This window comes from Harpegnathos saltator, unplaced genomic scaffold, assembly GCF_003227715.2.
Source record: "Harpegnathos saltator strain DR-91 unplaced genomic scaffold, Hsal_v8.6 scaffold402, whole genome shotgun sequence".
Classification (NCBI taxonomy): Eukaryota; Metazoa; Arthropoda; class Insecta; order Hymenoptera; family Formicidae; genus Harpegnathos; species Harpegnathos saltator.
Genome location: NW_020230209.1, coordinates 489,327 through 510,258, shown reverse-complemented (window position 1 = coordinate 510,258; position 20,932 = coordinate 489,327). Strand labels below are relative to the sequence as shown.

Genomic DNA, 20,932 nt, shown 5'->3' with positions numbered 1-20,932 from the left:
AAGTAACTCGTTACCGTTACTCGTTACTGATCTTAAAAAAATAACGCGTTACTGTTACTTGAAAGTAACGTTATTTTATTTCGTTACTTTCCGTTACTTTTTTTTGTTGTAAATCCAGGATTATAAGAAAGATGCTAAGACAAGATATAAATCAGACATAAGACGATTAGAAATATATATATATATATATATATTTAAATATTTTTATTATTTTATGTTATTAAGTGTTGTACTTAATGAAAAGTTTCTTAATTAGTGGATATGAATTTAATATTTGGACATTAGTGCCTGTTGACTTTAAAAATCTTTGCCATTCATCATAGGCAGATTTCTCATTTGATGTTTGCTATTTAAAATTTAAAAAGTCATCGTTATTATTGTGCTTATCAGACATCAAAAAATTTTTAATTGAAGGAATTCCTTATAAATCTTCTAAATACGTTTGCGCAAGTTTTCACTTATCTCCAGCTAACCAACTCAATTTGGGATGCAAACAGCTGGCAATTATCAATTCTTTTCCGAATGTAGTACAAAACTTAAAGTTAAACCAATAAAATTAAATATGAACATATTGATTTTTCTTTTTGATCAGATGAATGTTATTTGATGAACATATGTATTAACCAAATTACACCAACTTACCTTTCTTTTAAACCTTTCTGTATAGCTACGGCCAATGGATGACAATATGTGAGTCCATCTTTATTGAATCCATCTCATTAAATCCAGCATAAAACAAAAAATGCATAGAAATTAAATACAATTAAGTTTAATTTTATAAAAATTAAAAAGTAACGATTAAAGTAACGGACGTTTTGTTACTCGTTACAAAAAAAATATATCGCCGTTACTTTTTCGTTACTGACACCAAAAAGTAACGGCGTTTACCTAATCGTTACTCAAAAAAGTAACAATACCAGTAACGGCGTTACAAGTAACGCGTTGCTTCCCAACCCTGAGCATCACTAAGTCGAAGTTAGAAGCCGTGTAAACGTAGTCACAGTCGATTATTACAAAAATAATCGGCTATAATTGGTCAGCAACACGTATTGTAGACCAGGCCTTAATGTGGGCAATGCAAATGGAAGCATCCGACATGAGCAAAATTTTCTTCCAATGAGAGACTCGGGCTGCGTTTCGATATTCACTGCCAGCACTGAAATTCTATAGTATACGTGACATAAACTATGTATTTTCAGTACTGGCAGTGAATTTCATAACTCAGCCACGATGAAACGGTCTAGCTACTTACAAGAAGTAGAAAAGACCACGACAGAGACAGTCAGTAAACGCGCGTCTATCGTGCCTGAAAATGGCGTTATCTTGTGCGAGTGAGTATTTTATCATATGTGTGTTGTTTGCTTTATTATATCTTCTTTTTCTCCTCTGATTTACTTTTTGTGACTTTTCAATTTATGCGACAATACCTGCACCAAAATTCCGCATCTTTCTAAAAAGTAAAATATGCCGGCGAAATCAGCGGACATAACCTTTAATAAGTAGCATTACTCCATTCGGATTGCAAAGTATAATAAAGATATGACAATAAGAGAGAGAACACAATATCTTTTTATATAACAAAAGAATTTTATAAGATGATTATATTGTAACGATTTTAATTCTTTTCTGTTTGTATTTATATTACATGTGTATATGTATTATATTTTAATTAATTCCAAGTCAAACTAGTTTGATACTTAGAATGAAGTTACAGATTATATATTAAAATTTTATTAAGTCAACTGGATATAAGGGAAAATAAAATCAAGTGGAAATGGATTGCAATGGCAATCCTAAATTGTACATTATTTACAGTTTCTAATGAAGTACCAGAACATCCAGTAATATCTCTTGTTTCTGGATCAATATTTGAGAGACGTCTTATTGAGAAATATGTTGCTGAAAATGGAGTGGATCCAACCAATGGCAAAGAGCTTACCATTGAACAGCTAATGGATATAAAAGGTATCTTTAAATTTTTATTTGAATATTCCTCATATATAAGATATTTATGTAACTTAAAAACTATGCAAAGATTATTTAAGCCAAATATAAGTGAAAAAACAATATTATCTCTAAATTTTGCTCATATTAAACTGTATTAAATTGTTTACTTCTAACATATATATAAAATTATGCTCAAAATTTTTATGCTATAGCAACTCCTATTGTCAAACCCAAACCACCAAGTGCTACATCCATTCCTGCAATATTAAAAATTCTACAAGATGAATGGGATGCTGTTATGTTACATTCATTTACATTACGGCAGCAACTTCAAACTGCGAGGCAGGAGTTGTCTCATGCCTTGTATCAGCATGATGCAGCTTGTCGTGTAATAGCAAGATTGACTAAAGAAGTTACTGCTGCCAGAGAAGCTTTAGCCACTCTGAAACCTCAAGCTGGAATTGTTCAAGCTACTACAATTCCACAGCCTGTATGATACTATCATTATATTGTTATTTATTGATATTTCAAATCAAACTCTAAATATTTGACAATTTTTTATTAGTTATCAATAATATATGTGTATGTTAATTTAATAGGCTGTAGCAGTGGAAGCTGGTGGCACAGCTGCCCAACCAATGGAACAGGCAGGCATCACTGATGACGTTATTCAGAAACTTCAAGAGCGAGCAACTGTTCTTACTCAGGAGCGAAAACGACGTGGACGCTCTGTGCCAGAGGATCTAATGCCACAAGACAATATCCGGTCATTCCAAACACTTGCATCTCATCCTGTAAGTTTGTCTCATTTTTTGTAAACAGTTTCTCAAACTTAATATCCTCATTGTTAAATGCCTTATTGCATAAATATATGATTAATTTAAATATTTTGTGATTTCAGGGACTTCATTCTGCTAGCGTACCAGGAATTCTCGCACTTGACATTCATGGTGCTGACACTAGCAAGATTTTAACAGGTGGTGCAGACAAAAATGCTACTGTATTTAACAAGGATACCGAGCAAGTTGTGGCTATTCTCAAAGGTCATACAAAGAAGGTGTGTTTATGGTTGTAGCGTAAAATTTAATATTTTACTTTTTCAACTATAACATGTTTTTTTCTTGATCATTCTCATAGGTTACACGAGTCATTTATCATCCGGAAGAAGATATAGTGATGACAGCGTCTCCTGATACTACAATTCGTGTGTGGAACGTCGGTACCAGTCAGACAACATTGTTATTGAAAGCTCATGATGCCCCAGTAACTGGACTATCTTTACATCCAACTGGTGATTATTTGCTTAGTTCGTCTCTGGATCAGCATTGGGCTTTTTCGGATATACGCACTGGCAGATTATTAACTAAAGTACGTTGTAAGAAACAATCATTTAATTATTTTCTTTTTAATCTTATTATTTAAGTATAAGTTTTTCCGTTTCGAATAAATCATCTCTAAATGAACTATATATGGAATGTTTAAAGGTGGCGGGACAAGTCGGACAGCCGTTGACTACTGCTCAATTCCATCCTGACGGTTTGATTTTCGGCACCGGCACGGCAGATTCTCAAGTGAAAATCTGGGATCTGAAGGAGCAATCTAACGTGGCGAACTTTCCGGGCCATACAGGCCCAATCACAGCCATTAGTTTCTCTGAGAACGGATATTATTTGGCGACAGCAGCAGAGGATTCGTGTGTAAAGCTCTGGGATTTGCGTAAATTGAAGAACTTTAAAACATTGCAACTAGAGGAATCCTACGAAGTGAAAGATATTTGCTTTGATCAAAGTGGAACGTATCTGGCTGTGGCTGGAACAGACGTGAGGTAAGATATCAAATTTTCATCAAGCCTTGTTCATTAATTGAACCTAAGGATTATTATGACTACATATTAGGTTTTATTCACATTATTGCTGATAAATGATAATTCTATTTTAAATATTTTAATATTATTTGAATCTTAATCTTAATATTATATTATTTCCAGGGTGTATCTCTGCAAGCAATGGCAAGAATTGAAGGTGCTAAATGATCACACAGCAGCAGCCACAGGTGTTCGTTTTGGCAAACATGCGCAATATATCGCCTCTACTAGTATGGACAGGACATTGAAACTATACGGGTTGTCGTAAATTCATAGGAGGACGTACGGATTTTGTTATTTAATATTGAATTAAATTACTACATATAGATATGACTAATGAATTTTTCATTTTTTTTTAATTTGTACGTTCACAGAATTCGTCGAAAACGCAAATATTTTAAAAAAGACTTTGGAAGCCCAATGCCTAACGCATCATTGAATCGTTGAATTTTCCCCAAAACTACATGATTATACGGATAATTGTGTTTTGGCCGTATTGTCTATAAAATGTGTTATATAAAAACCATTTCTTTCTTCAAACATTGCCCGCTTTTCTACTTTCACGAGAAGAACGTGCAAGGTTTTCATGTATGAAAAACATGAAAAATATTAAAAGAAGACATACGCAGGGACAGTACCTCATATATTATGTCATATTTTTGGATACAATAAAACGGCATTTACTGTAAAAGAATTGGATGAAAAGATACGAAAACACATTCTCAAAATTCAACAAACTCGATTTTCCGATGAAGGAAAGAAACGAAATCACAAAGTGGTAGAAGTGAATTCGTTAATCCTAACAGAAAAGTTAATGCGACATTTACAAAATAAATTTAAGAAATGAAAGTTTCGTTTTCGAGAAAATAGATTATTGTTATTGCTAAAGGTCAGAATTCTTGCCGAGAATTCATCGGCAGTACTAAGCATATATGTAAAAAAAATCATCATTCTCTTTGAGCAGTCTTTCATGACACTTATTAAGTATCTTTCAGTTATTTTCTAAATTCGAGCCTCAGGATTCCTAGCTCAAATGCGCGTTATAGTTGACCTCTCGCGATCTATGTAATTTTATGTCTCTTATTATCTATATAAAATCTACATAATTATGTCTACATTTCTAACATTTCGTCATTGATAATGGCAATTTTATTTTCATTATCCGCCCACAGTATTTTTCGTTAGTCGCGGTCGATACCGTCACCGAATCATTATTGTTGGACGCAGTAATCTTTTACTTATCGTCACTATTCTTCTGCTCGAAATGCGAATTATCACTTGCGACAACGCTAATATTTTAAAAAGACAATTCTAAGACAAATTCTCGGATATTACTATGAAATGCACTATTCAAAAGAGTTCCTCGGACTAGCCGATATAAAATTCAATACTGCCGCGCGTTTTTATGATAAAATGCAATTGCATATGAAATAACAGGATTTATGTATTCGCAAAATTTACGAATACATGGTATAATGAAATGGAATGAAATAAAAGTATAAAAATTCCTTTATAATAAAACAAGAAAAAAAGTACGTGCACACACATGCGTGACTCAATAATGTTACCTATCAAAGTCTTATAATCCTTATTAATATTAGTTTGATTCAAAGTATTTTTCCACAAATATTGCACAATGTTCATATGAGAACAAAATTTTTGAAATAAAAGAAAGTCAGACAAAATTTTTGAGATTGAAATATATCACTAAATAAAAAAAAATATATATATATATACGTATATTCTATAAGAAAAACTCTTCTGGATCAATCTAATATTACTCCTTTTTTCACAAATTATTATCGTATCATTTTTATTTTTCAGATTAGGAAAAGATTTCATTTACGCCTTTCTTTCATTTGACGTATCAAAGATGAATCCAACGATCGATCTTTGCTGAATGTCGGTATCTTTTATAGAGATTTTACCGATATTACTTTTCACTTAATTGTCGATTATAATTATTTATATTAATTTTAATTTTAATTAATTATTTTAATTTATATATCATGGTTGAAAACCGGAAAACGCAAATCCGTATCCTTCAGATTCGTTTCGATCCATTTGTCTGCTCTAGCAGCAATCTCAGGAGTAAAGACTTCCTTCCATTCACCACTGCGACCTTTCCTGATAAAATCCCCAATCTTCATAACGCCTATATTCTTCAGATCGACATTGTTGACCATCTTATTGTCGCGGAAGTTTTTAATATCCAAGTAATCTACCAGCTTGCTTAACTGTTCATCGGTATATGTTTTGTTCAAAAATTTTGCAACTTTCTTGATTGTTTTCAGGAAATCCTGAAAGAAAATTTATGCGAACGATTATTTCAGTACATACATATAATGATGTAAAATAATGAGGAAAAAATAACATTGATATTGCTCACATGTTGCATCTCTTCGTAAAACAAAAATAGAACATTCGGATGATCCTTCAGGGCCCAGGCTTCCTTCAAATGTGTCCAATAAGGGCTCCAGAACGCTGAAAAAGCGCGTTGAATAAGCACATTACGAATCTTTGATTTATTTTTCGAGAGAAATTCTCTAATTGGAAGAAAGCAGATGCGACCCGAATACATACACATTGAACTGTCAGAAATATAAGTAAGTAATTAAGCGGGTCATACATCGCGTGAGAAATAACATACATGTTATAATCTCTTCACTTGGTAATCAAACGTGTTTTGTATAATTCAATCCGAAGAAATAATATAAAAATACAAGATAATTACAGATCTATCTGTGTATATTTTTGACATCATTAACGAAGAAGTAACAATTACAAGGTCGACTATATTTGTGGTTAAATGTTTCAGTGATAACAGACTCCGTTTATACGATACTCTGGAACTGGTTTAGTAATACGAGTATCTGCAGTCGACACTTAGACGGCTGGCATATATAAAACTGATTTATCATCAATTCAATGAATAAATATACGAGGAGTCCAAAAAGTAACGGACCACCCTAATAACTTTTCAATATTGAAGTTTCAAGGAAAATGATCTGAATAAAAGTTGTAAGGATTTAAGTGAGCTACCTTATGATGACCTTGATTTTGACCTTGAAAATAAAGGTCAAGGTCAAAGTTAAGGTCATCATAAGGTAGCTCACTTAAATCCCTACAACTTTTATTGAAATCATTTTCCTTGAAACTTCAATACTGAAGAGTTATTAGGATGGTCCGTTACTTTTGGGACTCACCGTATATAATCGTAACATAATTATTACACATATAACATTAGCTGTATGTATAACAGCAGTACATGTAATAACAGTTATTAAATCGATTTTAATGATTTAGAAAATATAGGTTATAGCTATTATAAATTAATTTTTAAACTGCTATGTACATCATGTTGTACGTTATAGTACCTAAGTATTACAGAATATAAATACGTTTAGAATTTCAAAATTTATAATCTCTTTTGTACTTACTAAGGTCATTCTCGAAGTAATCCCAAAAGGTAGTGAAATCGCCGAGAAATTCTTGAATCGTGATCGTCAAGTGCAAATGATACCACGAGACTGCAACGTCCTTCGGATTGCGAGCTACGTAGATAATCTTTAAAAAAGATTAATAAAAGGTTAACGCGATTTGGAAGTAAAAAGATAAAGAAACGACCATTCGGAAATTACGATAATCGTGTGATTGCTACGAAACTCTCGTACTTTTTCTCTTCCATGTGCAATTACCTTACAACCGACATCCAAGATTCCTGGAAGCAAGCTGAATGGAAAGTGAGTTTTGATGAATCTGGGCGACGGCATTGACGCGACGACCTCGTAACCGGGTTTGGCTAATTCCAGGCAGTATTCTTTCGCCGTGTTATCTTTGTTCATTTCTAACAACTCTTTTGTCAGTTCAGGATGATGGAGCATACTGAATCTGGAATGTACCCAATAAGCAATCTTTTAGCAGTCTATCGTGCAGGATCTGCAGTGTTTTATTTAAATTTAAGACGGTAAATCTTGCTCAGAGTTCCTGCCATCAGTCTGCCATATTTTGTCATTAGATTCTATTGCCATTAGGTTGTATTTCTATTAATAAATTGCTAACAGATTCTGCAGTAAATACTGTGCAAAATTAATTTTCGCAGGTTAGTCTTTCTGGTTATGAGCTAGCCAACATTCATTGAGCAATTGGATGAAGCCACAAGAATATAAAACATCATACGTATTGAAACATAACGACAATACATAACCAGATATATCACATCTAAAACTGTACTACTGAATTATATATATGACATTCACGATGAAAACATTAGATCTAAACATAAATATCTACACATATCTAATCATAATATCTAAACATAAATATCTACGTTAATAATTTTATGCAATATATACAAATATTTAGATACACGCAATTAGATTCCTCTAGTACATTTCCAAGCATTAATTTTATTATGTTTTCCAGATTACAATTTCTATAGTTAAAATTAAGTGTTATGTATTATGTATTAACTCAGACAGCACATGATCTCCTAGGGACGTCGTATGGACGTCCTGAGGATGAAGAAACGTCCCTAGGACGTCCTTAAGACGTACTCTGGACGTTCTCTGGACATCTGTGCTGTTAAGGAAGCATATCGAAAAAAGATAAATATTCAATGAAAAAGATCTTAACACACATGTGGGCATATCAGCCAATTACAGTACTATTATCGCGATGTTTTCCACTTCTTGGCACGTAATATCTAATCATCTCATACAACGTATAATACAAAGTTATATAATTTACGTTTTGTCACGTATGCAGAAAGATTAACATGTAGGAAATATTCTGATAAAATTATTTCGCAATACGCTGAAATCAAACGAAGTGAGTAACCAAATATTATTTGCCAAATATTTGCCAATTATGAAATTTAAGCTTCAGAAAAAATACATAAATGTATCCATATTTGCATTTTTCCGTGCAAATATGAGTGATAAGTGTAATGAATGATAATATGAGTTTATCTTTTTTTTCATGTATATATCATAAATGGTAACGTTATTGTTACTAACTCGAGAAAAGGAAATCTCTCAGTAAGATATTGCTTTCCCGCTGTTTCAAAATCCAAATTGTTTGACAGTAGCCAGACCAGCTCTTGCGTCCATGTAGTGCCTTTGAAGAATTAAAACTTTAATTGATATTTGAAAAATTTTGACATTATATATAAAATATTTGAAAGTCCAAACAATCAGAAATTAATCAACAAGTATCTGAAAAATGAAAATAATAATCAACAGACAGTTAAAAAGTATTTAAATAATTATACTATAATAATTATACTATAATAATATGTACTATATTTAATTCATTTATGAAATAAAAGAATAGTAATAGATAAAGGAATTTCTTTTAATGTATAGGTTTCTAAATAATCAATTCAAAGGAACAAAATGTTGACAAGAAATGTTTCTTACAAGTACTTTTCTTATAAGTTGTTCTTTCGTACATTTTATACAAGTAATTTGTTCTTGCATTATATAATTGACGAACAACTTATTATTACTTAAAAAGATATATTTTTATCTGGAATTTTAGATAGTTAATTTTAAATGATTTATTTAGATAGTTAATGCATCTATTTAATACCTGTGTCTTTTCGTCTTTTCTTCCTTCGTTTCGAGTTTATTTAAATATCAGTATTTCTTGTTATACAATAATACTTTTATTTATTTATACTTTTTTAATTGTTAATCATGTTCATAGTCTGACAAGAGGGATGCTAAATTAACGTTAATATGTGGCACATGTGGTAAAAAGAAAATTAATGTGGACTATCATGGGCAATTACATACATGTAACGCAATACGCATTACGCAACACGCATACATGTTAGATACACGCACTCATGTTAGATGTTAGATACGCACTCACCAGATCTCGGATAAGTTACTATCCAAGTGTCATCTGGCCTGGCTTCAAAATTATAGAATCCGGCACCTTGTTCCGTATACCGGTAAGGGAAAAACCATTTTTGCGAGCCTACTTGCACCCAACCAGTTCTCTCTCCCTTAAATAATTTTAGCATCTCTTTTGTCTTCTCCTCGGGTAGAACTTCGTATTTTGGAGGTTGACGCGCCATATTCGTTATTTAATTTCTTCACTCTCACTTTATGCTGGCTTCGACTTCGATTGATACTAAACAAAGCTGGCACGATAATTTGAATGCTGTGTAAATAGCGATATTTTGATAAACAGAGTATGATGTTACCTTGACCGTATCTTTAAACTAAATGAAGTCGCGCGACTTAACATCGAAGCTTATATTACCCTTTCGGGAAATGAACGAACGGATCTTGCGTCCCCTTCACTGTCGTGAATCAACTTTTTCTATGCTCTTTGATCATAGTTATTACTTATCTCCGTTGCGAAAAAACAAATATTGTTAACGATAAAGATATGGGGATAAGATTATCTTTCAATATACTGATTTAAATCCAGGGAAAAGGTAGTCCATTCGGCGAGCAATATTTCAGTAACGTTTCAACATTGCTGATAGGTTGATGAAATATTGCGAAATATTGTTTGCCGAATGAGAATATATACATAAATTAAAAGAAATGTTTTCACTTATTTCTTTTCACTTATTTCAGTAATCAAGTTCTGCCAACGGTGTTCCGTATCGTAAAAATCATTATGAAAAGGACATGTAATTTATAATTAATATTTCATCGAATAACAATTAGGTATATCTACATTTTATTTTCTCCATCTTATAAGATAGATCAAACCGATTATTCTGAATAATTCAACAACATATCTCTGTAGTTACAAGAATAATAAAAATTGTTGAATTGTCTATCACGAATCGCCTTTTGAATAGAGAGTTCTATCGTTAAAATATATTTATTATTTTATATTGAATTATACGTTATATTTAGTATAGTATAATGCCTTCTTATTGATTTATTTATACGTCCAGAAGTGCCAATTATAGGCTAATTTTATTTATGTACATTACTTTATCACTGGAAAATAAAGATATATGAATTACACATAAACAACATAAAACTTGCGCACTAATGATTATGGTAAGACTCGTACATGCTACTTTTTTTACACTGAATTTATTTTCACAAAAACTGAATATAACTATTTAAAATTTCGTATAGGATTTTGTTTTAATCATAAAAATCGTATTGACTTTGCAACATGCGTTGCACGAATTTACGTAATCCTTAAAATCCTTAGTGTTGAAATTTTTAAAACACATTATATAGTGGAAGGAGAAGTGATGCGCAATGCATATCTCCCTCAGTGAGATATGATATATAGCTTCTCTGAGCATTGAAAATATCAACAATTTTTATTAATAATAGTTTATCGGCATATAATCAATTATCTACAGCCACTAATTATCGCTTAAAGCCAATAATTGAGTTTGAATTTCTTGTTGCAATTCAGGTCAATCAGCTGACTTTCTCTTATCTGTTTATATGTAATCTTTATTTAGTTTCCTTTTCCGTGAGAAAGAGTCAAAATTTGTAGTTATTATTAAGATAACCGTGAAAAATGAAAAGATAATCGATCTTAATATTTGCGTTCAGCATTAAAAAATGTAGTCGTATGATACAAGAATTCGTTATTTACTTTATGTGAACACTACAAAGTATGCATTGTATGCATAGGCTGTGTTCCCATATTCACTGTCAATATTGAAAATATATAGTTTGTGTCATGTATGTCATAGATTTTCAGTACTGGCAGTGAATATCGGAACGCAGTCATAGTATTAGGTTGTTACAGATGAAATGACCGTTTATCAAAATTCAAATTTCCCGGCCGAGTAGTTCAGCTCTTTTCATGCAGCTGTCGTTGCATGAGTGATATTTGAAAAGTATATGGGACAGAGCACAGACTTCTGCATAACGCATAAGAGAATCAACAAATCAGAGTTCTTCATTTCTGTCCTGAGGAGGGAAATGAAGAAAACTAATTGGTTGATTCTCTTATGTGTTGTGTATTATGCGTTATGCAGAAGTCTGTGCTCTGGCCCTATGCCCCACACGTAAATTCGCACGCACAACCTTACTTTTATCACATTGTGTATATCGTTGAAAATCGCTGTCTCTTCGACATGGGAAGTAAGGAAATGCGGATAATATTCTTGTACGAATACAAACTTGGTCATAGTACGGCCGAGGCAACGCGAAACATAAACACTGCTTTTGGGGAAGGTTCTGTAAGTGATCGAACCATTAGACATTGGTTTGAAAAGTTTCAGTCTGGTGATACAAATCTCGACAATTTGCCTCGCAATCATGCACCATCAGTGATTGATGACAATGTTTTGAAAGACATGGTTGAAGCAGACTCGCGTTTATCAGTTCGAGATATTGCACACGTTCGAGATATAGCATCAACGTTCACTATTCCACTGTTTCCCGACACCTAAAGGCCATGGGGAAAGTGAAAAAGCTTGACAAATGGGTACCACATGAACTGACTGAGAGAGACAAGCTTCGCCGTATGGAAATCAGCTCATTTTTGCTTTCCCGACACAATAATGAAGGAATATTGAATCGAATAGTAACGTGTGATGAAAAGTGGGTTCTTTATGACAATTGTCGACGTTCTGCCCAGTGATTAGATGCTGATCAAGCTCCGAAACACATGCCGAAACCGAGCCTTCATCCACGTAAAGTTATGGTATCTGTATAGTGGTCTGCCAAGGGTATTGTGCATTTTTTCGTTTTTGAAAAAGGGTGAAACTATAAATGCTGACAAATATTGCCAAGAAATTGACATTGTGATGGAAAAACTGCGTATTGAACAGCCGGCGTTATTAAATAAACGCGGTATGTTATTGCTCCATGATAATGCTAGACCGCATATTGTAGAAAAAACTGTAAAAACATTAACAGAATACAAATACGAAGTTCTCCATCACCCTCCTTATTCTCCTGACCTTTCTCCAACTGATTACCATTTGTTTAAGCACCTGGATAACTTTTTAAGTGAAAAGGTATTCCAAACAGAAAGCGACGCCTAAAATGCGTTCAATGAATTTCTTGCATCTCGCTCTTCTAATTTCTACGTGAAAGGCATTGATGCGCTTGTATCACGTTGAGGGGAGTGTATTGAGGTGGAGGGAGACTATTTCGATTGACGAGATGTATACAGAGTTCTCAAAAAGTCTTCGAACGATAAAATATCTCGAAAACAATCAGTTTTTGGAAAAAATGTTTCAGGTAAAAGTTGTAAGGTTTAAAATGATCTATTTACTGATCTTATCAGTTTGACCTTGGCTAGAGTAAACAAGGTCAGGGCAAAGTCACCTTGAACTTTTCAAATGGAATGCCCTACTTTTTTTGGCATATTCTTATAACGTATTTCAAGAGCTTTCTAAAACATTACAACAAAATATTTTTTTGTTAAGTACATCCCGAGTTATGAAGCTTCAAAGTTACAGTACCGTCGGCATTAGCATTACCCAAGGTGTACCGCGTGGAGGTTGCACGATCGGATTTACACCTCTTGTATGTGTGTGTGTGTGTGTGTAGATCACGTACGCACGCACGCACGCACATACGCACACACATGCGCGCGCGCGCAATCATACACGCACACACGCACGTACGCACGCACGCGCACACACATCAGAGGTGTAAATCCGATCGTGCAACCTCCACGCGGTACACCTTGGGTAATGCTAATGCCGACGGTACTGTAACTTTGAAGCTTCATAACTCGGGATGTACTTAACAAAAAAATATTTTGTTGTAGTGTTTTGGAAAGCTCTTGAAATACGATATAAGAATATGCCAAAAAAAGTAGGGCATTCCATTTGAAAAGTTCAAGGTGACTTTGCCCTGACCTTGTTGACGCTAGCTAAGGTCAAACTGATAAGATCAGTAAATAGAACATTTTAAACCTTACAACTTTTGCCTGAAACATTTTTTCCAAAAATTGATTGTTTTCGAAATATTTTATCGTTCGAAGACTTTTTGAGAACCCTGTATAAAGTGTGTCGAATAAAAATTTAAATTAAAAATTAAAAAATGGCCATTTCATCTGCAACAACCTAATATGTATAGCATGTATAGTACAGATTTTATATTTAAAATATACTGTTTATGATTACATAATAAATATTAATATAATAATGCGCAATATATATATTTTTACAATATATTTATCATAATAAAACCTATAATATACATGCATAAAATTAAACATGTAAATAATTAAATGTAAATAGATAAGTATTTTTGTTCACACATATACACAAATACACACACGCGCGCGCGTGCATATGTCTGTATATGTATTTATATATGTCTCAAAATATTTAACAGTTGAAAAAGAGCAAATGCACACCATTATAACAAAGGAAAAGTGATGCAAAGTACAGTATGTAAGAGTTATTTCTTGAGTAAAATAAATTTCAACATACATACGCAAAAAATTTATTTGCAGAAATATATTTGCAATACATATATTGCACGAGGAATAGACTATTTGCTGTATATTTATATATTTAGCTCAGAGCTCCTAGCCCTGATGATGCAAACTGCAATATTTGCGAAACGTTGGCACAAAGCTGATTTACGACGTGGTATCTATTCGAAAGAAATACACCCTGATTGTATCAATAGCCGCGAAAGTTTAAAATATAATCCCTATTAATGTTTGATTCAAAAGTTTTTTTGCCGTAAACATCGTATAAATTTTTATACGAGAACAAAATTTTTGAAATAAAAAATTAAAAAAAAATTTTGAATAGGAATATTTGAATAGAAATATATCAATAAATAAAAAAAATTTATATATATATATATTCTACAATTTCTACGATACATATATACTACGTATAAAAAAATTTTTCTCGATCAATTTAATATTACTCCTTTTTTTCACAAATTATTATCGCACCATTTTTATTTTTCATATTAGGAAAAGATTTCATTTACGCCTTTCTTTCATTTGACGTATCAAAGATGGATCCAATGGTTGATCTTTGCTGAATGCCGGTATCTTTCATAGAGATTTTACCGATATTGCTTTTCACTCAGTTGTCTGATTTTATTTTTTTATTTTAATTTTAATTCTAATTTATTTTAATTTTAATTTAATTTAATTTAACTATTTTAATTTAATTATCATAGTTGAAAACCGGAAAACGCAAATCAGTATCCTTCAGATTCGCTTCAATCCATTTGTCTGCTCTAGCAGCAATCTCAGGAGTAAAGACTTCCTTCCATTCACCATTGCGACCTTTCCTGATAAAATCTCCATGCTTCATAACGCCTATATTCTTCAAATCGGCATTATTGACCATCTTATTGTCGCGGAAGTTTTTAATATCCAAGTAATCTACCAGCTTGCTTAACTGTTCATCGGTATATGTTTTGTTCAAAAATTTTGCAACTTTCTTGATTGTTTTCAGGAAATCCTGAAAGAAAATTTATGCGAACGATTATTTCAGTACACATACAATGATGTAAAACACATATAATGATGTAAAAAAGTGAGGAAGAAATAACATTGATATTGCTCACATGTTTCATCTCTTCGTAAAACAAAAATAGAAGATTCGGATGATCCTTCAGAGCCCAGGCTTCCTTCAAATGTGTCCAATAAGGGCTCCAGGCCGCTGAAAAAGCGTGTTGAATAAGCACATTACAAATCTTTGATTTATTTTTCGAGAGAAATTCTCTAATTGGAAGAAAGCAGATGCGACCCGAATACATACATTGAACTGTCAGAAATATAAGTAAGCGGATCTACATCGCGTGAGAAATAACATACATGTCATGATCTCTTCACTTGGTAATCAAACGTGTTTTGTATAATTCAATCCGAAGAAATAATATAAAAATACAAGGTAATTACAGAACTATCTGTGTATACTTTTGATATCATTAACGAAGAAGTAACAATTACAAGGTCGACTATATTTGCGGTTAAATGTTTCAGTGATAACAGACTATGTCTATACGATACTCTGGAACTGGTTTAGTAATACGAGTATCCGCAGTCGACACTTAGACGGCTGGCATATATAAAACTGATTCATCAATTCAGTAAATAAATATATATATAATTGTAACATAATTATTACACATATAACACATTAGTTGCATGTATAACATCGGTACATGTAATAACAGTTATTAAATCGATTTTGTATTAATGATTTTGAAAAAGTAGGTTATGGGTATTATAAATTAATTTTTAAGCTGCTACGTCATGTTGTACATTTTAGTACCTAAGTATTACAGAATATAAATATATTTAGAATTTCAAAATTCATAATCTCTTTTGTACTTACTAAGGTCATTCTCGAAGTAATCCCAGAAGGTAGCGAAGTCGCCGACATATCCTTGAGTCGTGGCTGACAAGTTTAGATGATACCACGAGACTGCAACGTCCTTCGGATTGCGAGCTACGTAGATAATCTTTAAAAAAGATTAATAAAAGGTTAACACGATTTGAAAGTAAAAAAAAGAAACGGCCATTCAGAAACTATGATAATCGTATAATTGCTACGAAACTCTCGTACTTTTTTTCTTCCATGTGCAATTACCTTACAACCGACATCCAGGATCCCTGGGAGCAAGCTGAATGGAAAGTGTGTCTTGATGAATCTGGGCGACGGCATTGACGCGATGACCTCGTAACCGGGTTTGGCTACTTTCAAACATAATTCTTTCGCCGCGTTATCTTTGTTCATCTCTACCAAATTTTTTGTCACTTCAGGATGTTGGAACATACTGAATCTAAAATGTAACCAGTAAGCAATCTTTTAGTATTCTATCGAGCAGGATCTGCAGTACATTTCATTTAAGACGGTAGGTTTCCGCCATCAGTCTGCCATACTTTGCCATTAGATTCTATTGTATTTTTATTCTATTAATTCTATTCTATTCTATTCGATTAACAAATTGCTGACAAAGTCTGCACAAAATAAATAAAGTCTGTACAAAATCCACCTTTACAAGTTTATCTTTCTGGTTACGCTAGCCAATATTCGATTGAATGAGGTCACAAAAATGAAAAACGTCGTACGTATTGAAATATAACGACATTACATAAATTAGATATAAATTCTAAAACTATACTACTGAATTATGTATATAACATTCACGATGAAAATATTAAATTTAAACAAATATCCACGCTAGGAATTTTACGGAATAAACGCAAATATTCATATACACGCAATTAAATTCCTACGGTACATTTCCAAGCATTAATTTTGTCATGTTTTCCAGATTACAATTTCTATAGTTAAAATTATGCGTTAAGTATTATGTGTTATGTATTAAACATATCAAAGAAAGATAAATATTCAATTTAAAAGAACCTTAGAAAAAGACCTTAGCACACATTTGTTATGACACATATAAGCGTATCAACAAATTGCTGTACTATTATTGCGATGTTTTCCACTTCCTGGCACGTAATATCCAATCATTTCATGCAACGTATAATACGAAGTCATATAATTTACGTTTTATCACGTATGCAGGAACATTAACAGAATAACATGCAGGAAACAATCTGATAAAATTGTTCCGCAATACGCTGAAGTCAAAGAAAGTAAGTAACCAAATATTATTTGTCAAATATTTGCCAGTTATGAAATTTAAGCTACAGAAAAAATACATAAATGTGTCCATATTTGCACTTTCTCATGCAAATATGAAGTATAATGAATAATCTGACTTTCTCTTTTTTTTCATGTACAGGTCATGAATGATAACATTAACGTTACTAACTCGAAGAAAGGAAATCTCTCAGTAAGATACTGCTTCCCCGCCGTCTCAAAATCCAAATTGTTTGACAATAGCCAGACCAGCTCTTGCGTCCATGTAGTGCCTTTGAAGAATTAAAACTTTAATTAATAGACGTTTGAAAAATCTTGATATCATATACAGAATATTTGAAAGTTCAAACAATCAGTAATTAATCAAAAAGTATCTGAAAAATGAAAATAATAATCAACAGACAGTTAAAAAATATTTAAATAATTATACTATATATAATTTATTTGTAAAAATAAAAGAATAGTAATAGATAAAGGAATTTCTTTTAACATATAGATTTTTAAATAATCAGTCCAAAGAAACAACATGTTAACAAGAAATGTTGATAAGAAAAGAGAAAAATAATGATAAAGTTCAGAGATAATTTTGTTTGAAAACTTATCACTACTTTTTTTTTCTTACCAACGTTTCTTACAAGTACTTTTCTTACAAGTAGAGATGTACTATTCGAATTTGAATCGAATTTAATGTAATTCGATTCAATTCGAATCCGAATAATTCGAAAATTTTGAATCGCGAAAATTCGAATACGAATCAAATATATTAGCGTTTGCACGCATCAGTTACAAAATGCATCAGCTACGTATTTCTTAGATTTATAATTAACTTAACTTATAATTAATAACTTAATTATAAATTATTTTAAATATTTAAATATATATTTTACTTTAAGATGATATTACAATATCAATATTCATATTAAAATCTTCCATCATTATTTGCATATTTAATAGTCATGTTAAATTTTTTAATGATTCGATTCGATTCGATTCGAATTCGAATGAAATTTCATAGATTCGATTCGATTCGAATTCGAATTTAAAAAATGAGATTCGATTCGATTCGATTCGACATAAAAATTCTTGATTCACACATCTCTACTTACAAGTTGTTCTTTCGTACATTTTTTACAAGTAATTTGCTCTTGCATTATATAATTGACAAACAACATTTATTATTTAAGGAGATATATTTTTACCTGGAATTTCAAATAGTTAATTTTAGATGGTTAATTTACATAGTTAATGAATTGATTTAGCATCTGTCTGTGTCTTTTCCTCTTTTCTTCCTTCGTCTCGAGTTTACTTAAATATCAGTATTTCTTGTTGTACAATAATACTTTTATTTATTTATACTTTTTTAATTGTTAATCATGTTCATAGTCTGACAAGAGGGATGCTAAATTAACGTTAATATGTGGCACATGTGGTAAAAAGAAAATTAATGTGGACTATCATGGGCAATTACATACATATAACGCAATACGCATTACGCAACACGCATATATGTTAGATATACGCACTTATGTTAGATGTTAGATACGTACTCACCAGATCTCGGATAAGTTACTATCCAAGTGTCATCTGGCCTGGCTTCAAAATTATAGAATCCGGCACCTTGTTCCGTGTACCGGTAAGGGAAAAACCATTTTTGCGAGCCTACTTGCACCCAACCAGTTCTCTCTCCCTTAAATAATTTTAGCATCTCTTTTGTCTTCTCCTCGGGTAGAAATTCGTATTTTGGAGCTTGTCGCGCCATGTTCGTTATTTAATTTCTTCACTTTCACTTTGTACTTTTCACTTTGTGACTTCGAATTCGATACTAAACAGGCTGACACAGTAATTTTAATGCTTTAAAGAAAGCGATATTTTGATATACAGAGAATGATATTACCTCGACCGTATCTTTGAACGAAATGAAGCCGCGCGAGCTAACATCGAAGTTTATATTACCCGTTCACGAAATGAACATACGGATCGTGCGTCCTTCATTATTGTAAATCAACTTTTCCATGCTCTTCGCTCGTAGTTAATTCTTTTTTCTGTTGCAAAAAACAAGAAATATTGTTAACGATAAAGATATAGGGAAGAGATTATGTTTCAATATATTGATTTAAATACAGGGAAAAAGAAGTCTACAAACAGTCGGCAAGCAGTATTTCAGCAACGTTTCAACATTGCTTATAAGTTGCTGAAATATTGTTTGCCGAGGGAATATATATAGATTAAAAGAAGTGTTTTCACTTATTTCTTTTTACTTATTTCAGTAATCAAGTTCTGCTAACGATGTTTCGTATCATAAAAATCATTATGAAAAGAACATGAAATTTATAATTAATGTTTCATTGAATAACGATTACATCGACATTTTATTTTCCCCATCTTATAAGATAGACCAAACCAATTGTTCTGAATAATTCAACAACATATCTCTGTAGTTACAAGAATAATAAAAATTGTTGAATTGTCTGTCACGAATCGCCTTTTGAGTAGAGAATTCTATCGTTAAAATATATTTATTATTTTACATTAAATTATACGTTATATTTAGTGCAGTATAATGCCATCTCGTAGACGTGTTTATACATTCACTTAGAGGTGCTAATTATGATCAAATTTTATTTCTGTATATTATTTTACCATTGGGAAATAAAAATGTATAAATTACACAAACGACACAAATTTGCACACTAATGATTATAATAAAACTCGTATATGTAATTTTTTTACACTGAATTTATTTTCGTCAAAGCCGAATTTAACTATTTAAAATCTCGTATGGGATTTCGTTTTAATTATGAAAATCGTATTGACTTTGCAACATGTATTGTATGAATTCATGTAATCCTTAAAATCCTTAGTAGTTAAATTTTTAAAACACGTCATATAGAGGAAAGAGAAGTGATGCGCATCATATCTCCCTCAATGATATACAGGGTTCTCAAAAAGTCTTTGAACGATAAAATATCTCGAAAACAATCAGTTTTTGGAAAAAATGTTTCAGGCCAAAGTTGTAAGGTTTAAAATGATCTATTTACTTCTTATCAGTTCTTATCAGTTATTATCAGATCTTATCATCATTGACCTTGGCTAGCATCAACAAGGTGAGAACAAAGTCATCTTGAACTTTTCAAATGGAACGCCCTACTTTTTTTGGCATATTCTTATAACGTATTTCAAGAGCTTTCCAAAACACTACAACAAAGTATTTTTTTGTTAAGTACATCCCGAGTTATGAAGCTTCAAAGTTACAGTACCATCGGCATTAGCATTACCCAAAGTGTACCGCGTGGAGGTTGCACGATCGGATTTACATCTCTTGTATGTGTGTGTGTGTGTAGATCACGCACGCACGCACGCACGCACACACGCACACACAGGCGCGGGCATATGTATGTGCATATATATATGTTTCCAAATATTTAACAGTTGGAAAAGAACATATACATCATTATAACAAAGGAAAAGTGATATAAAGTATAATATGTAAGAGTTATTTCTTGAGCAAAATAAATTTCAACATAGATACGAAAAAAATTTATTTGCAGAAATATATTTGCAATACA

The 20,932-nt window shown here is 32.1% G+C and overlaps 3 protein-coding genes across 5 annotated transcripts; 1 reads left to right on the top strand and 2 right to left on the bottom strand.

Moving 5' to 3' along the window:
- The first annotated feature begins 1,157 nt into the window (after positions 1–1,157).
- Prp19 (pre-mRNA processing factor 19) lies at positions 1,158–4,859 on the top strand. Of its 2 annotated transcripts, XM_011142198.3 has the most exons (9): positions 1,158–1,331; positions 1,816–1,965; positions 2,160–2,437; positions 2,547–2,741; positions 2,849–3,004; positions 3,085–3,315; positions 3,432–3,772; positions 3,935–4,093; positions 4,186–4,858. In XM_011142198.3, the coding sequence occupies exons 1-8, from the start codon at positions 1,313–1,315 to the stop codon at positions 4,077–4,079; spliced, it is 1,515 nt and encodes a 504-aa protein (XP_011140500.1). In that variant the 5' UTR covers positions 1,158–1,312; the 3' UTR covers positions 4,080–4,093; positions 4,186–4,858. The 2 variants fall into 2 exon arrangements, with proteins under 2 accessions (XP_011140500.1, XP_011140499.1); XM_011142197.3 differs by having other exon boundaries at positions 3,935–4,859.
- A 743-nt stretch (positions 4,860–5,602) lies between these two features.
- LOC105183817 (estrogen sulfotransferase) lies at positions 5,603–10,130 on the bottom strand. Of its 2 annotated transcripts, XM_011142195.3 has the most exons (7): positions 10,026–10,130; positions 9,689–9,952; positions 8,830–8,929; positions 7,510–7,702; positions 7,252–7,378; positions 6,201–6,295; positions 5,603–6,111 (listed from the first exon to the last, which is right to left on the bottom strand). In XM_011142195.3, the coding sequence occupies exons 2-7, from the start codon at positions 9,894–9,896 to the stop codon at positions 5,812–5,814; spliced, it is 1,023 nt and encodes a 340-aa protein (XP_011140497.2). In that variant the 5' UTR covers positions 9,897–9,952; positions 10,026–10,130; the 3' UTR covers positions 5,603–5,811. The 2 variants fall into 2 exon arrangements, with proteins under 2 accessions (XP_011140497.2, XP_011140495.2); XM_011142193.3 differs by having other exon boundaries at positions 9,689–10,116.
- Positions 10,131–14,726: 4,596 nt separating this feature from the next.
- On the bottom strand, positions 14,727–19,297 carry LOC105183818 (sulfotransferase family cytosolic 1B member 1). The gene is made up of 6 exons (XM_011142196.3): positions 18,918–19,297; positions 17,539–17,638; positions 16,344–16,536; positions 16,089–16,215; positions 15,316–15,410; positions 14,727–15,209 (listed from the first exon to the last, which is right to left on the bottom strand). Exons 1-6 carry the CDS (start codon positions 19,123–19,125, stop codon positions 14,910–14,912), a joined length of 1,023 nt encoding a protein of 340 aa, XP_011140498.1. The 5' UTR covers positions 19,126–19,297; the 3' UTR covers positions 14,727–14,909.
- Between the last annotated feature and the right edge of the window lie 1,635 nt (positions 19,298–20,932).